Source organism: Bos indicus, chromosome 1 (assembly GCF_029378745.1).
Source record: "Bos indicus isolate NIAB-ARS_2022 breed Sahiwal x Tharparkar chromosome 1, NIAB-ARS_B.indTharparkar_mat_pri_1.0, whole genome shotgun sequence".
NCBI classification, from domain to species: Eukaryota; Metazoa; Chordata; class Mammalia; order Artiodactyla; family Bovidae; genus Bos; species Bos indicus.
Window position 1 is genome coordinate 113,821,979 of NC_091760.1, and position 17,569 is coordinate 113,839,547.

General features: G+C 40.5%; 1 protein-coding gene across 3 annotated transcripts in view; it reads right to left on the reverse strand.

Moving 5' to 3' along the window:
• ARHGEF26 (Rho guanine nucleotide exchange factor 26) overlaps positions 1-17,569 on the reverse strand; it is a 140,098-nt gene that overhangs the window by 53,901 nt on the left and 68,628 nt on the right. For all 3 annotated transcript variants that reach the window (XM_070792875.1, XM_019960616.2, XM_019960625.2), the window contains 3 exons: positions 11,108-11,260; positions 8,312-8,441; positions 4,823-4,897 (listed from right to left, as the gene is read on the reverse strand). In XM_070792875.1, the coding sequence (XP_070648976.1) occupies positions 4,823-4,897; positions 8,312-8,441; positions 11,108-11,260 (358 nt within the window). The remainder of the gene's footprint in view (positions 1-4,822; positions 4,898-8,311; positions 8,442-11,107; positions 11,261-17,569) is intronic.

Sequence of the window (17,569 nt, forward strand, 5' to 3'; positions counted from 1 at the left end):
AATCAGAAAGTACATACATGTTTCACTTGATAGAAACATCTTGTTTTTGGGTTGTTTGACTAAGTTAATAAGTCTCTCCAAATGCCCCAATTCAGAAAAATTGTCACCATCATTTCATCAATCAGATCAGTCGCTCAGTCGTGTCCGACTCTTTGCGACCCCATGAATCGCAGCACGCCAGGCCTCCCTGTCCATCACCAACTCCCGGAGTTCACTCAGACTCACATCCATCGAGTCAGTGATGCCATCCAGTCATCTCATCCTCTGTCGTCCCCTTCTCCTCCTGCCCCCAATCCCTCCCAGCATCAGAGTCTTTTCCAATGAGTCAACTCTTCGCATGAGGTGGCCAAAGTACTGGAGTTTCAGCTTCAGCATCATTCCTTCCAAAGAAATCCCAGGGCTGATCTCCTTCAGAATGGACTGGTTGGATCTCCTTGCAGTCCAAGGGACTCTCAAGAGTCTTCTTCAACACCACAGTTCAAAAGCATCAATTCTTTGGCACTCAGCCTTCTTCACAGTCCAACTCTCACATCCATACATGACCACAGGAAAAACCATAGCCTTGACTAGACGAACCTTTGTTGGCAAAGTAATGTCTCTGCTTTTGAATATGCTATCTAGGTTGGTCATAACTTTCCTTCCAAGGAGTAAGCGTCTTTTAATTTCATGGCTGCAGTCACCAACTGTAGTGATTTTGGAGCCCAGAAAAATAAAGTCTGACACTGTTTCCACTGTTTCCCCATCTATTTCCCATGAAGTGGTGAGACCAGATGCCATGATCTTTGTTTTCTGAATGTTGAGCTTTAAGCCAACTTTTTCACTCTCCACTTTCACTTTCATCAAGAGGCTTTTGAGTTCCTCTTCACTTTCTGCCATAAGGGTGGTGTCATCTGCATATCATGAACAATTTCACTGAAGTATTACTTGCACTAGGCAAATACATTTCATTAGCATTTTAATCACCAAAAAACATATTACTCATTTTTCCCCAAGAATGAATAACTATTTAGAGAGACTTGCCCAAGGGCCTTAGGTGGAATCTGCTTCTAAAAAATTTGGGCCTCAACACACAAAATTTCACTGTAAAATAAGTGCTGGGAACTCTCAGTTTCTCTCATTTCAGAAAGAGCAAGCAAGTGAAAGTCTGCATTTTGATTTCGAACCATAAACACTCTATGTGCACAATCTTTTTGTTAAGAATACTGACATTGTTTTCCCATCTATAAAAACTCATTGGTAACTTGCACAAATGAAAAAGAAGATGAATCCTTGAGTTGGCGGTACTGATGACCTCAGTTTCCTACAACACTTAGAGACTGAGGTTATAATCCTGATGTTCATGACTCCTACGCAAGAGAGAAAAATGCTGTCCTAGAGAAAACACTTGCTTAGGCCACTCGAACAGCAATTCTTCACAGAGGGTCTTCCATATAGTAAGTATCAAGGTAGTGCCTGCTTAGTTGCTTCCGTCGTGTCTGACTCTGTGCGACCCACAGACTCTAGCCCACCGGCTCCTCTGTCTATGGGATTCTCCAGGCAAGAATACTCGAGTGGGTTCTCATGCTCTCCTCCAGGGGATCTTCCCAACCCAGGAATCAAACCCACGTTTGTTAAGTCTCTTGCATTGGCAGGCAGATTCTTTACCACTACCGTCACCTGGGAAGCCCTGTGTCAAGGTAAGGCAGTTAATTTTTGCCAGCCTGCCCTAAAAGCACCAGAGCCAAATCAAGTGAAACAGAGATGCCTAAAGGAACATAGCAGTCTACTCAAACTGGGACGTGAAAGTCTCGAAAAAATTAGGTATCGTTCCTAATTCAGTTCAATCACTACTACCTTCCTCCTTTTTCTGTGTGAATTTTTTTTCCAGCTTCTCAGTTACAACCAAACAGAATCTGACAATCTCTTTCATATCCAAGACTCAACTTCTCCATGTAGCTTCTCCTAAAGATGCCCCCATCCACTACAGGATTTGGGGTCCTGGAGGAGAAACCCACAGGCAGTAGGACCATAGGCAACTTCATACCTGTCAGGCTAAGTTTCTTCACTTAGTGTTTCGCAAAGTGGGATATGTGTATCTCCTTCTCTGATGGAGCAAGAGATGCATTCAAGTGGTTGGCAGATCACTATGGTTTAAATGTTCACATCCTCCCAAAATACATTTTGAAATCTTAACTCCCAAAGATGATGGTACTACGAAGTGGGGACCTTTGGGAGTTGCTCAGAAGTCATGGTATAGAGCCCACATGAATGGGATTGTGCTTTATATAAGAGGCCCCAAAGAGCCGCCTTGCTTCCTTCTGCCTTGTCAAGGCTATGAGAAGTCTGCAATCTGGCTGCAAGAGGGATCCCAGCCAACTCTGCTTGTTCCCTGCTCTTAGACTTCCATCCTCCAGAACTGAGAAAGAAATTTGCTGTTTATAAGCCAATCAGTCTGTGGTACTTTGTTCTAGCAGCCCAAATGGGCTAAGACACAGATAAACTAATTTTTAGTATAAAAATATGTTAGAAAAATGAACAACTAGCTTATAAAACTCATGATTTTGTAGTAATTATTGGCAAGGATGAGGATAAATAAAATGGAGTCAGTTTAAAGTTGACTGAGGGACTTCCCTGGTGGTCCAGTGGTGGCTCTTTCTTTGCCTTCCAAAGCATGGGGTGCAGGTTCAATCCTTAGTCAGGGAACTAAGATCCCACAAGCCTTGGGGTCAAGAACCCCAAATATAAAAAAGAAGCAATAATGTAGCAAATTCAATAAAGACTTTAAAAACGGTTCACATAAAAGTATTTAAAAAATAAAGTTGAAACAATGAAATTCAACATAAAGTTCAATTGATAAAGTTGATAGAAAGAAACAGTGCTTCATAGTCAAGTATCACAAAGACGCACAAAACTCGAGGCAGCTTAGAGATGCTTAGGATGCTTCTGTGATCATGAGCTTTGCTCTCCTGGGTCTAGCTCATCTCATATCCTCACTGATTCTCAAACCTTCAGCTGCTTTTTCTCAGCGAACTGTTCCTATTAGCATTTAAACATACCCACAATTTTCTAATCTTTAAACAAAAGACCCTCCCTCACTTCCCTTTCAACTATAGCTTCTCTTTCAACTCATTTTACCCTCACAGCCCAATAGTTGAAACAGCTATACTAACTGGCTGCACAGTTTCATCCTCCACTTATTCCTCAACATGCTCCAAACTGGCTTCCACACCTACCCTGCAAGGACACAACTCACCTGATAATAAATACACCCGGTGAATGCATTGATCATTATCTCACTTTGTCTTGGCAGAGCAGCCAATGGGGCTGCCCTTCCTTCCACCAAATTACATGCCATTTGCCAGGCCATTAGAGGGCTTCCCTGATAGCTCAGTTGGTAAAGAATCTGCCTGCAATGCAGGAGACCCCAGTTTAATTCCTGGATCAGGAAGATCCACTGGAGAAGGGACAGGCTACCCACTCCAGTATTCTTGGGCTTCCCTTGTGGCTCAGCTGGTAAAGAATCCGCCTGCAATGTGGGAGACCTGGATTCAATCCCTGAGTTGGGAACATGCCCTGGAGAAGGGAAAAGCTACCCACTCCAGAATTTTGGCCTGGAGAACAGTCCATGGGGTCTCAAAGAGTTGGACACGACTGAGCAACTTTCACTTTCCTACTTTAGTACTTCTGTTGTTTTTCAAGTTTCCTCTGCTGTTTCCTTTTCCCTACACAAGATGAAGCCTGGTGTTCTTCATGGCTGAACCTCAACATTCTTCTTACTCTTCACACTGCTGGGTACTTTTCATCTACTTTTCCAGCTTCAAAAATCATCCCCATACTGATGATCCACAAACCCATGTCTCCAGTTCAAGTCTCTCCACTGAGCTCCTGACTTGGATATTCTATTGGAACCTCACTCAATTCCAACACACCCACAATGGAATCCTCAGCTTCTCCCTATGCTCGTACTATGGAAATAAGAGCATCCATCTAGTTGCCTAAGACAGGGATGATTTTCCTTGGCTCATGTCCATAAATATACCCACCCAAGTCACCTCCACGCCTACCTCCCCAATGTTGTAGGCTTGCTTCTTTGCCTTCTAGTATCATATCAGAATAGGCTCCAGTCATCTGTAACCTAAGCAACTATAAAGGCTTCATCACTGGGGCCCATTCTCACTGTCAACTTCACAGCACACGAATCTGTAGCTTCCACAGCATCCTAGGATAAGGTTCACAATTCCTTAACATGGATCCTCTGTGCTCTCTCTCCTGGACTGGGCTCTAGTCACACGAAGAACATTCTAGTTCAAATTCTACAAATAAGTCTTTGGGTCTTTGCATGTTCCTGAAACACCCTCCCCAGTCCCTGGCTCAAAGCTGCTCTTGCTCCAGGCTTCAGCTTCAACATTTCTATGTTATTCCTCTCATGTCACTCACCATCTTTTATTGTAACTCTTATTTCATGTCTGCCTTCCCCTTTATACAGCACATTCCATGAGGGCAGTAACCACACATGTCTTACTCATCCTCACATTTTCAGGCGCTGGCATTGTCCCTGGCACTGTAGTGGATATGCAATAAATATTTCTTGAATGAGAGAATGAATAAACAGCTATTCAGACACCAAAAGAAAATGAGATCTCTAAAGGCCATTAAGACTGTCTGAAATAGTAAAAATACCAATTTCATTTGAGTGTAGAAAACATAACTTTGTTTTTCAACTACTTAATGAATGGTGCACAAATGGCTGTGAGAATCAACCAGTTTTTAGCATCAAATCCAGACAGGTTCTCTTTGGAGAGATCTGAGTGTTTTACTGTCTGATAAACTACTCAACGGTTACCTTGCTCACTTCCTTTAAGGCTCTTTTGCAGACTTCATATTTCGGAGAATCCTTAGGAGTCTTTTGACAGATAGTCTGCAATGAAATAAAAGAAAAACAAAATCAGCTGATTTATTCTTTTAAGTAAAATAAAACCAATGTCCAGCCATATACTTACTCATAGCAAACTTAACAATGCTGAACACAATACTATGGATTAATATAAAGATGACATTAAAATAGTCTTTAAAAGCATAGGATCCATGTTCATCCAGAGGATGATTTAATAAGAGGATAGACTTCAGAGGTGGGTGAATCTGGTTTCAAATTCTAGATCTGCTCCTTATGAGCTATTTGACCTTGGGTAAGTCACCTTCCCTTATAAGCTACTATAAGCCTAAGTTTTCTCATCTGTAAAATTGGGATAAATCCACCTCTAAAGCCACAAGGCTGTTAAAAAAGTTAAATGATAATGCATGGAAAGTTCTTTATGAATAACCTGCATACATAGGTCTTCAATTAATGACAAAGTTACTTCAATGATCCCTGTTATCATCATCATTATTATTAGAGGTTATTATATTTGCAGATGATATAATGCGAATAAAAAGGTCAAGAAAAAATGGCTGCTGGGTTTTTCTTGATATGCTTATACTGCAATTTTTGTGATGGTAAAATTGAGTTCAAAAAACATCAACTGAAGATATACTGAATTATATATAACTTTTGAAACTATATCTGTTCAAAGCCAACAAAACCATTTCAATTGTTAAAAATGTTAATCTCAATTAACAAGTTTAACTAAATCTCCAAATGAAGTAAAATCGAAGGGATCATGTTTTAAGTACATTTAGATTCTTCCCAGGTGGCCAGATTCTCACACATGGACAACAGATGAGGGCAACTGGCATCTAGCAGAAGCGGAAGATACCAGAAACTAGCAAACCACTGAACCTTACATGCAGAGGAACACCAAGCCTATGAATCTGAAAGTCAGGTGTCAGGAATATTATGTGTGATATGTAAGAAGTACAGACTGGACCACTGGTGGTTTTATATTAATGTACTCAAATTTTTTTCGACTATGACCCCACTGTAAGAAATACTTTTACACTGCAACTAGTACACATGCACACAAAATGAAAGTTTTTTGTGAAATAATATTTAATCACATTATGAACAATGTATATATCATATACTGTGTGTTCTACTCTATATTCATTTTCTAAAAACACTACTCATGTTCCAAAAGTCAACTTCATGACCCACTAATGAGTACAAAAGCAGTTTGAAAAATATTAGTTTTTATTTCTGGGAGCAGGCCACAGTTTCTTTTGTACACTTCAGTTTTATAAATCTTGCACACACTAGGAAGTCATTCTTAAGAATGACTACAGCTTAATCTACAATCTCAAAAGAGTCTCTGACCCCAAAAAGTATCATTTCTTTTTAGACTCTGTGTGATAGACATGATAAATACTGATACAAAAAATCAGAGCTGGATTTGCAAAACTGCAAGTTTCCCAATATTTACAAGAAGAGAAGTCTCTAAATCACACAAGACGGACAAGGATGGGTGTAAAGGTAGCGGACTAGTAGACTGAGGTGGCCCAGGAGAGCAGAAGGTGCTGTGAATTCTGAAAAGACAGCTGAACCTCCTCAACACTGTGCGGCTGGGCCAAGAAAGTGACCATAATCCCACCTTTTTACTAGTTTCTAAATTTCAGTGCTTCTTTGAAATTATTTGGAATTTCAAAATTCCAAAAATTATAATGGAATAGAGAAAATGGAATTTATTTTGTAATCTTAGACAATCATAATTTTTGCTATATTTCTATCCTGTATTTTGACTTATAAAAAGCAAGCACGTCAAAACTGACATTATATTATCATCCAAATTCAAAGCAGAACTGTGCCAAGATATTTTAACTTGATCAAAAAGATACTTTTTGAACTATCATATGATCCAGCAATCCCACTCCTGGGCATATACACGGAAAAAACAAAAACTATAATTCAAAAAGAGACATGCAACCTGATATTCATAGCAGCACTGTTTACAATAGCTAAGACATGGAATCAGCCCAAATGACCATCAACAGACAACTGATTTAAGATGTGGTACGTATATGTAATGGAGTATTGGCCATAAAAAGGATGGAATAATGCCATTTGCAGCAACATGAATAGACCTAGGGATTATCATACGAAGTGAAGTCAGTCTGACAGAGAAAGATAAATACTATATGATATAACATATGTGGAATCCAAAAATCAATACAAACGGATCTAAAGATAAAAGAAAAAACTCATAGACACAGAAAACAAACTTAAAGTTACCAAAGGGGAAAGGAAAGCAGGGGAGGGATAAATTAGGAGTTTGGGATTAACAGATACAAACTACTACACATAAAATAGATAAGGAACAAGGAGTTACTGTATAACAAAGTAAATATCCTATAATAACCTATAATAAAAATAATCTGAAAAAATATATACATATAGTATGTCTGAACCACTTTGCTATACACCTGAAACTAACACAATATCATAAATCAACTATAGTTCAATTTTATTTTTAAAAAAAGGCGCTTGTTGGCATACTAGCTGGATGGGAGTCACGTCAGGGCACCCCATTCTCTTGTGGCTGCCACTGTGGTTTTAGCCCAGCCAGTGTGCGGCCATCCTGGGCCACTGCCTGGCTGTCCTCCCAGCTGTGCTTCCCACCAGTCCGTCTCTGCTCTTCCCGCAGTCACGTCCTGCACTACTCAAAAGCAAATAGCATTTCTTCATGAATGCTCCCTACAATAAGATCAGATGTCTGGATTTTCCTCACTCATTCTGAGCAATGCAAACTAGGGCAGGTTTATGCCTTGTGATGCTGAAGAGACTCCTTCCCGTGTGAAATGGGAGCACTTCAGCAGCTTGGGGCAGCCCAGGTGGCACTAGCGGTAAACAAGCTGTCTCCCAATGCAAGAAGAGATGCGGGTTCAATCCCTGGGTTGGCAAGATCCCCTGGAGGAGGGCATGGCAGCCCACTCCAGTATTCTTGCCTGGAGAATCTCATGAACAGAGGAGCCTGGTGGGCTACAGTCTGTGGCGTTGCAAAGAGTCGAACGTGACTGAAGCAACTGGGCACACACGCAGCAGCTCGGAACATGACCCAACCGAGGAAACTGAGGCCCAAAGAGATGAAGACGTGCCCAAGGTCTCGTGCCTGGTGTTTCAGACGCAAAGGAATTCAGGACTCCTGACTTCAAGAAGTCAATATTCTTCCCATTTCAAAAAATGTTAAGTGAGGGTTGTAATCTAACTTCTTTAGAGTGAACACACAAGCCTAAATTGAAGAGCTTCCCATGTGGGACTTTCTAACCAAACAGCAACTTCTCACGGAATTGGGAACTTTTATAGAAGGGATATAATTTAAGCGGAAGAAGAATAATTTTCTTAATCAGATTTGTTGCAGCAACAATTATCCACAGAGGAAAAAGATACCAGGTCACATCTTACATCCATCAGCAGGGGAAGGCGGGTCACCCTCTGCATGGGAAGAATGAGAAACGAGATCATGGGTAGGTTCCTACAGTCTTCATGGGACTCGATTCGGGACAAAACTTCCTTGAAAGATGGGTTGGTGGCTCTGAGGGGAAAAAAAGAGACAAAACTTCAAAGTATTTCCTCTTTAAGAAGCAAGTCAAAATGTATTATAAAACACTGTGGTAAACTTATAGATTATCAATGATTTTTCAATATATAAACAACATAAACACATAATTTCATAGGTGGACATGGATGGTTTGATTGCCTTTTACAGTCAAGACTGAACATAAGTTTAAGGCAGTAATAAGAATAATAAGATGAAAATATAGGTGCCAGAAATTTTTAGAAGTAGAAAGTAAACAAATGAAGAAACAGTGGTATCATAATGGTGAATATATACATTAAAAATTAGTATACATACTACATCTCATATCTGATCATCTACAAACATTCCACTAAAAAGATGACACATATGCTTTATACCACATCTCTAGCCTGAGATAATAATCCAAGAAAGAAATCTCAGGATTTACTTACTAGGAGGCTTTTGGACTTTTCTAAAGCTTCTGAGACAGAAAACCTTCTGACTATGTCAGCCAGAATATCCTTCCTCTCCCAGGGACATTAGAACAGGGACAACACTGTCACATTTCTACAGAATTTAGCAGAATACACGACATAAAGGATCTCATGTGGCACCATCCATATAACTTTGAAGGGGATTCCAGTAAGAATGTGGAGTCTCAGCAAGGTCCCCAACTTGCCAAATAAAAGACCTAGCATTCGGTGTAGACAGAAGTCCAACCAAGGTCTCTGACTTTCAGTGGGTCCCTGACACAGCATCTCTCATTCTGTCACCTCACTTCACCCTAAGGGTAGCTCTGTGGAGTTACAGTGTGACCCGAGAAGGGGAGGTGGAGGAGGGGTTGGCCCCAGATTCCGTGATCCCCTGGAGAGGGGAGGGGGAGGCCAAGAAGCAGGGTAACGGCAATTGAAACCTTTCTTCAAAAAAATATACTTTGAAACTTAGATGATTTGGTTCAAGGCTGCTAGAAAGAAATCAGGAAATACCCAGAACAGCCAGTTAAAAGAAAGTACTCAGAAATGTTATAATTTCTTTTTCTTAAACTGAGGAGTTAAGTTTCCTGCTAACTTTGAAAAAAAATTTTAGGAAATTAAAAAAGAATCAAATTTTAAGCCAGTTGCATATTTAAATCACTTCTGCCACCTCCAAAGATTCTGAGGAAACCACCCAGTCTAGGATGGACCCCAGGCACTGTTTGTTTGCTGGTTTTCAGATTCCAAAGTTGCAGGTAAAGCTCAAAGTCACAGCCCAAAATGTAAATTTACATTCTGAACACACAACTACTAATTTCCATGTAAAAGCTCAAATGATGATGTCATTGAGCTAATTTAAATAAAACCTTTATTTTTCAAGAGTTACATAAAGTACAACAGTACTTATTCAAGTTTTTTTGTTTTTTTTTTTTTAATCTTGCAAAACAAAACTTAATTTAGCTCTAATTCCAGGCTTCGGCTTTTACATGTGTCACTTGGATTTTCCAACCATTAAAGAGTAACATTTACATCGCAATTCCCATGGCGGATGAGGGCATCAGGTAACCTCTGGAGACATTCCTGGTTATCAAGGCTGAGGTGAGGCTGTGCTACCAGCAGCTGGTGGACAGGAGCCTGGGGTGCTAGAATGTATAGAACAGTCTAAATGCCCCAGAGTACAGACAAATCCTGCTTTGTGCTAATAACCTCATTTAGGGCTGGCAGCTGTGGGTTTTCCTCCCTGCCTGTACAAGATTTTAAGGAGGATGTGGAGGGGGAATGGGGCGTCATCAGCTCTTCTTGCCCACATGGGGGCTGTTTCTCTAAGTGGCCATGAGGTAATCATCATCATAGGGTCTCTCACATTGTCTAGAGACTGGCCAGCGTGCCACGCTTCGGTTGTAAACACCACAGCTCACAGAAGGATGATAACAGCCAGTCAGCCCCCAAGCTGAGTTTACAGCGATGTCCAACTGTACACGGAGCTCCTTGTGATAAACAAGCCCCGGCCCCAATAAAGCAATACAGACATTGCTGAACCACTGCTGAATGCTTTTCAGACTAGAGATGGCATATTCATCACACCAAAACTCTCAGTAACCTAAATAATACAAAGGGAAAAGGAGTGTGTGGAAATTTAAGGTTTACTTCTTTTTCGTTTCACAATTAGAGCCTTTAAGAACTTAAAAAAAAAAAAAAAAAAAAAAAACCTTCCTTCAGCCCATCCTTGTTCTCCTCACACCTAACCACCTAGAGGTAAAAGATGAGTTATTCCAACTAAATACAGAGTTGTCATTCGAATGGAGGAAGATTAGAATACCAGAGGACACTTTGGCTCCTAGGCACTAGTTCAAGAACTATATCTTGGCCTCAGGCAAACTATTTAATGACCAGATAACAGCTTAGAGAACAACCTTCTCACCATTTAGAATGATGATCACTGATCATCATTACCCGCCCCCACCCCGAGACCCAAGTCTTGCAGGAATTAAAAAAAAAAAGAAACAAAGAAAAAATCAACAAGCTATAATTTCAGAAGAACTTTAAAGAAAATTCTCCACAACTGGGTTTTTCTAATCTAACACCCCTGCCCAAAAGCACTTCTGTTCCCAAAAGACATTTAATTTAAGAGATCAATTAATTTCCATCAACGTGACCCAATTAAAACATGATTAGATCATTAAACCTGCAACATTCAATACTGCTTACAACAATTTTTGCAGTGTCCGCTGTTGGTAGACTTCATTTGTGCAGTATTTCACGTATGGGTCAAATGTGGATGTTGTGTGCTTTTCCACAATGTCACTTATGTCTTCTATGAAGATATTATTCTGATGCCTTGCTTCCAACTCTGTAAAGAATCTAAAAAAAAAAAAAAGAAAAGCATTTACACTGCCTTCCATATGCTTTAATAGACAACAGATTATCCTCATGAAATGTTATTATACAGGGTTTGAAAATACCAGAAGTACACGGTACCAAAAAAATACAAGAAAAAACTATAAAACAGTCTAAATTTAATCTATCATCAGTTCAGTTCAGTTCAGTTCAGTCGCTCAGTCGTGTCCGCATGTGACCCCATGAATTGCAGCACGCCAGGCCTCCCTGTCCATCACCAACTCCCGGAGTCCACCCAAACCCATGTCCATCGAGTCGGTGATGCCATCCAGCCAACTCATCCTCTGTCGTCCCCTTCTCCTCCTGCCCCCAATCCCTCCCAGCATCAGAGTCTTTTCCAATGAGTCAACTCTTTGCATAAGGTGGCCAAAGTATTGGAGTTTCAGCTTTAGCATCAGTCCTTCCAAAGAACACCCAGGACTGATCTCCTTTAGAATGGACTGGTTGGATCTCCTTGCAGTCCAAGGGACTCTCAAGAGTCTTCTCCAGCACCACAGTTCAAAAGCACCAGTTCTTCAGCACTCAGCTTTCTTCACAGTCCAACTTTCACATCCATACCTGACCACTGGAAAAACCATAGCCTTGACTAGATGGACCTTTGTTGGCAAAGTAATGTCTCTGCTTTTCAATATGCTATCTAGGTTGGTCATAACTTTCCTTCCAAGGAGTAAGCATCTTTTAATTTCATGGCTGCAATCACCATCTGCAGTGATTTTGGAGCCCCCAAAATAAAGTCTGACAATGTTTCCACTGTTTCCCCATCTATTTCCCATGAAGTGATGGGACCAGATGCCATGATCTTCATTTTCTGAATGTTGAGCTTTAAGCCAACTTTTTCACTCTCCTCTTTCACTTTCATCAAGAGGCTTTTTAGTTCCTCTTCACTTTCTGCCTTAAGGGTGGTGTCATCTGAATATCTGAGGTTATTGATATTTCTCCTGGCAATCTTGATTCCAGCCTGTGCTTCTTCTAGCCCAGCGTTTCTCATTAACATCTTATTCCTTCATATGAAAGTGAAAGTGTTAGCCACTCAGTCGTTTTGGACTCTTTGTGACCCTATGGACTGTAGTCCACCAGGCTCCTCTGTCTATGGATTTTCCAGGCAAGAACACTGGAGTGGGTTGCCATTTCCTTCACCAACCCAGGGATCTGAGCCACTGGTGAAGCCCATTACTTCATATGGTTAGCTTAAAACACTGATAGTCCAGGACATTTCTGTGCTTTCAGGTATATTTTGGAATGTACAGATTTCACTATTTTTTCAAGAATTCCCTAGATACTTGGGGACGGGGTGCAGCATTAATCCTTACATATATTATTGTATTGAAAAGCATATGAGCAAAATACCTAAATAAGTGCCTAAAAACAAGTCTGAAACAAACCTAATTCTATGGGGCCTTTCTCTCCAAATAAAAATAATCATATCATTTACATCTAATACAATACATGACATTTAAATGACTTTGTAAATGATTTAGATTGCAATTTAGAGTTGCCTTGTGTGTGTGTCTTGTGTGCACTCACACACACCTATATTGTGTCTAGCCCAGTCAAAATTAAATTTCAGATAAACAATGAATAATTTTTAATACAACTATGTGCCAAATACTGCATAGGACATCTTGGGTGTCTTGCATTTCTTCTGTCAACCTTATATTGGATCCAATTTTAACAAAGTATCAAATCAGCTATTTGAAACAGAGTGTTCTTCCTCTGGCCCCCAGACCAGCAGCATTGATACCACTTAAGAGCTTAAGTAAAATGCAGAATTTCACCCCTCACCTCTCCCAGTCTGAACCTGTACTTTATCAAGACTGCCGGATAGTCTGAATCCACGCTAAAAACTGAGAACTTCCCTAGAGCACACTTACTGACCATGTTCAGAGCAGCAGGCAAATCTATCAAAAATAACTATTACCCAGAGACTAAAGGGTTTTCTTAAGAAGGTGAAATCAACAATAATGTCTAATGTTGACTCTAGAATATTAGTACAAGGGAAGGTTAGTTTTGGTATTTAGCACGTCATTGCTCCTTACCAGTTTGTTGGGTGGACTCCATAAAACAAAATTCAAGACAGCCAGTGAATGAGACAACAGAAATTTATACTAGAGTATTAATGGTAAATATGGGCTAACATTTTCTCACATTTATATCTCAGTTCTTTTCAAAGAAAATCCTGGCACTCAGAAACAAAACAATTAAGACATTAAAGATCTTATTTTTATAAGGGTTGGGAAGATCCCCTGGAAGAGGAAATGGCAACTCACACTAGTATTTCTGCCATGAACAGAAGAGCCTGGTGGGCTACAGTCCACGGGGTTGCAAGAGTCAGACACGGCCAAGTGACTGAGCATGAACGCATATTGACACATACATTAAACTCATTTTAATACAAATTGTATTAGCTTGTCATCATTATCTATTCTATTTTTATTTATTTATTTTTTGACTGCACCACACAGCTTGTGGGATTTTAGCTTTCCAATCAGGACTATGCTGAGAAAGTGAAGGGAAACTGCTGAGTCTTACCCACTGTACCACCAAGGAATTACCTTTACTCAATTTTTAAAAGTCTCCAAAGAAGCTTACGAAACAAAGAAATATATTTTAACTTCTTAGAAGAATTAACATTTATATTCTGGGAAAGCACCTACATGTTTATTACCTTTAAAAAGGACTCAGGAAAATAGTCAATATGGCTCCTATCCACATGACCTCATCATCCAAACTCCTTGTTTAAAGAGCAAGAGGAGCAACTAAAAGCACCCTGTGCTAAACTATTCAGCCTTCCTTCCAATGGGATCAGGCTGAATACGCACAGTGTCCCTCAGGATTAGCAGGTCAGAAGAACAGATAGCCGGTCAGAAGAACACATCTATGTTTCAAAACTCAGTCAGTGACTTCATGTCACTTTGTCACGCTGAGTTTATTCATCATTCAAATAAAACATCAAACCCTCTCTAAAAGGTTTCAGAATTTCAAAAATATCCAACTACAAACCCTAAACAAACAAAAACCATGTTATTTCCTATTTAGACTAGTCCTTCACTTCAAGAAATCTGTGATCTATTAAGGCGGTAAGAATGATAAATATAAATGATACACGAAAACAACATGCTTATATATAACTATATGTTGAAACATATATGCATAAGAGTGCTGGTGGCAGTATCTTTTTAAAAAATTATACAAGCTATATATCTTTTATTCTAGTAAAATATATATTACATAAATGTTGTCATTTAAACCATTTTCAATGGCTTTAATTACTGTCACAGTAATTAAACCATCATCAATTATCATCACTATTTCCAACCATCATCATCTATTTCCAAAATACTTTCCTTTCCCCAAACAGAAACGCTGTACCCATAAAGCAACAACTCCCCATTCCCCCCTCTCCTCAGCCCCTGATAACCTCTCATATACTATCTATCTCTGTGACTTTGCCTATTCTAGATATTTCATTGAGTGGAATCACACAACTTCTTCTCTAGCTTATTTCACTTGGTATTGTGTCTCCTAGGTTCATTCATATTGAGGCGTATATCAAAACGTTTTCTTCTTTATGGCTGAATAATATTCCATTGTAGGTACTTACTATAATTTGTTTATAATATTAACAGGTTGTTTCTACCTTTTAGCTACTGTGAATAATGCTTCTGTCAACATACCCATCTGGGTATCTGTGTGAGTGGCAGTTTTCAGTTCTCTGGGATATATATCTACAAGTTGAATTTCAACCTTGCTGACTCTGCTACTAATAGTGTATTCCAAGAAATAATAGTATAATAACAAGAATCAATACAGAAGAAGCTGAGTTAGATGCCAAGGGGAGGTTATTTCATTAAATGAAGGTTGAGCAAGAAATAAAGGATAGAAATGGTACGGACCTAACAGAAGCAGAAGATATTAAGAAAGAAGTGGCAAGAATACACAGAAGAACTGTACAAAAAAAGATCTTAATTTCCCAGATAATCACGATGATGTGATCACTCACCTAGAGCCAGACATCCTGAAGCCAGAGGTCAAGTGGGCTTGAGGAAGCATCACTACGAACAAAGCTAGTAGAGGTGATAGAATTTCAGTTGAGCTATTTCAAGTCCTAAAAGATAATGCTGTGAAAGGGCTGCACTCAGTATGTCAGCAAATTTGGAAAACCTAGCAGTGGAACTGGACTGGAAAAGGTCAGTTTTCATTCCAATCCCAAAGAAAAGCAATGCCAAAGAATGTTCAAACTACCGTACAATCACATTTATCTCATATGCTAGCAAAGTAATGCTCAAAATTCTTCAGGCCAGGCTTCAACAGTACATGAACTGTGCACTTTCAGATGCTCAAGCTGGATTTAGAAAAGGCAGAGGAACCAGACGGAGAAGGCAACGGCACCCCACTCCAGTACTCTTCCCTGGAATATCCCATGAATGGAGGAGCCTGGTAGGCTGCAGTCCATTGGGTCGCTAAGAGTCGGACACGACTGAGCAACTTCACTTTCACTTTTCACTTTCATGCACTGGAGAAGGAAATGGCAACCCACTCCAGTGTTCTTGCCTGGAGAATCCCAGGGACAGGGGAGCCTGGTGGGATGCCGTCTATGGGGTCTCACAGAGTAGGACACGACTGAAGTGACTTAGCAGCAGCAGCAGAGGAACCAGAGATCAAATTGCCAACATCTGTTGGATCATAGAAAAAGCAAGAGAGTTCCAGCAAAAAATCGACTTCTGCTTTACTAACTTCACCAAAGCCTTTGGTTATGTGGATCACAACAAACTAGAAAATTCTTAATGAGATGGGAATACCAGACTACCTTACCTGCCTCCTGAGAAATCTGTATGCAGGTCAAGAAGCAATAGTTAGAGCCAGACATGGAACAATGAACTGGCTGCATATTGGGAAAGAAGTATGTCAAGCCTGTATATTGTCATCCTGCTTATTTAACTTATATGCAGAGTACATCATGAGAAATGCTGGGCTGGATGAAGCACAAGCTGGAATCAAGACTGCTGGGAGAAAGATCAACAACCTCAGATATGCAGATGACATCACTATTATGGGAGAAAGTGAAGAGGAACTGAAGAGCTTCTTGATGAAAGTGAAAGAGGTGAGTGAAAAAGCTGGTTTAAAACTCAACATTCAGAAAACTAAGATCATGGCATCTGGTCCCATCACTTCATGGCAAATAGATGGGGAATCAGTAACAGACTTTATATTTTTGGGCTCCAAAATCACTGCAGATGGTGACTGCAGTCATGAAATTAAAAGCCACTTGCTCCTTGTAAGAAAACCTATGACCAACTTAGACAGCATATTAAAAAGCAGAGACATTACTTTGCTGACAAAGGTCCATCTAGTCAAAGCTATGGTTTTTCCGGTATCATATATGGATGTGAGAATTGGACCATAAAGAAGGCTGAGTGCTGAAGAATTGATGCTTTTGAACTGTGGTGTTGGAGAAGACTCTTGAGAGTCCCTTGGACTGCAAGGAGATCAAATCAGTCAATCCTAAAGGAAATGAGTCCTGCATATTCATTGGAAGGACTGATGGCTGAAGCTGAAGCTCCAATACTTTGGCGACCTGATGCAAAAAACTGACTCATTGGAACTGACTCTGATGCTGGGAAAGACTGAAGGCAGGAAAAGAAGGGAATGGCAGAGGATGAGTCTTGCTCAGACTCATGTCCATCACCGACTCGATGGACACGAGTCTGAGCAAGCTCCAGGAGTTGGTTATCGACAGGGAAGCCTGGCATGGTGTGGCAAAGGGTCAGACACAACTAAGTGACTGAACTTAACTGAGTAAGAAATGGTTCTTTACCTCCTGATGCTCAGAGGTGAGTGGCCCATGGGAGGCAGGGAGCCAATCACTTGCAATATGAGACCTATGACAGGGTCATACAGTGACGACAGTGTAGGGCAGGGCACCTGGAGGCCCGAGGTGAGGAAAGGCGTGAGGGGCCATCAGTGATGAGGACGGTAATGCAGGAGGCCAGGGGACAGAGCAGCTGTAGCAGCACACGATGTGGGCAAAGACATGAATCTCCTTCAGAAAGAATGTGGGGTTAGCAAGGCGAGACGTCAACCACAGGAGGAGCAGGAGCAGAGAATGGGAGTGGCAAAGCAAGTGGGCCTGGGCTAGACTGCACAAGTCTGACTGTCTACTGAGGAGCTTGAACTTAATCTATGGACAAAGAGAACCTGCTGGAGTTGTTGAAGCCAATAAACCATCCCGTTGGAGAGATACAACTGACACAGAAGTGGGGAAGCCCATTTGCA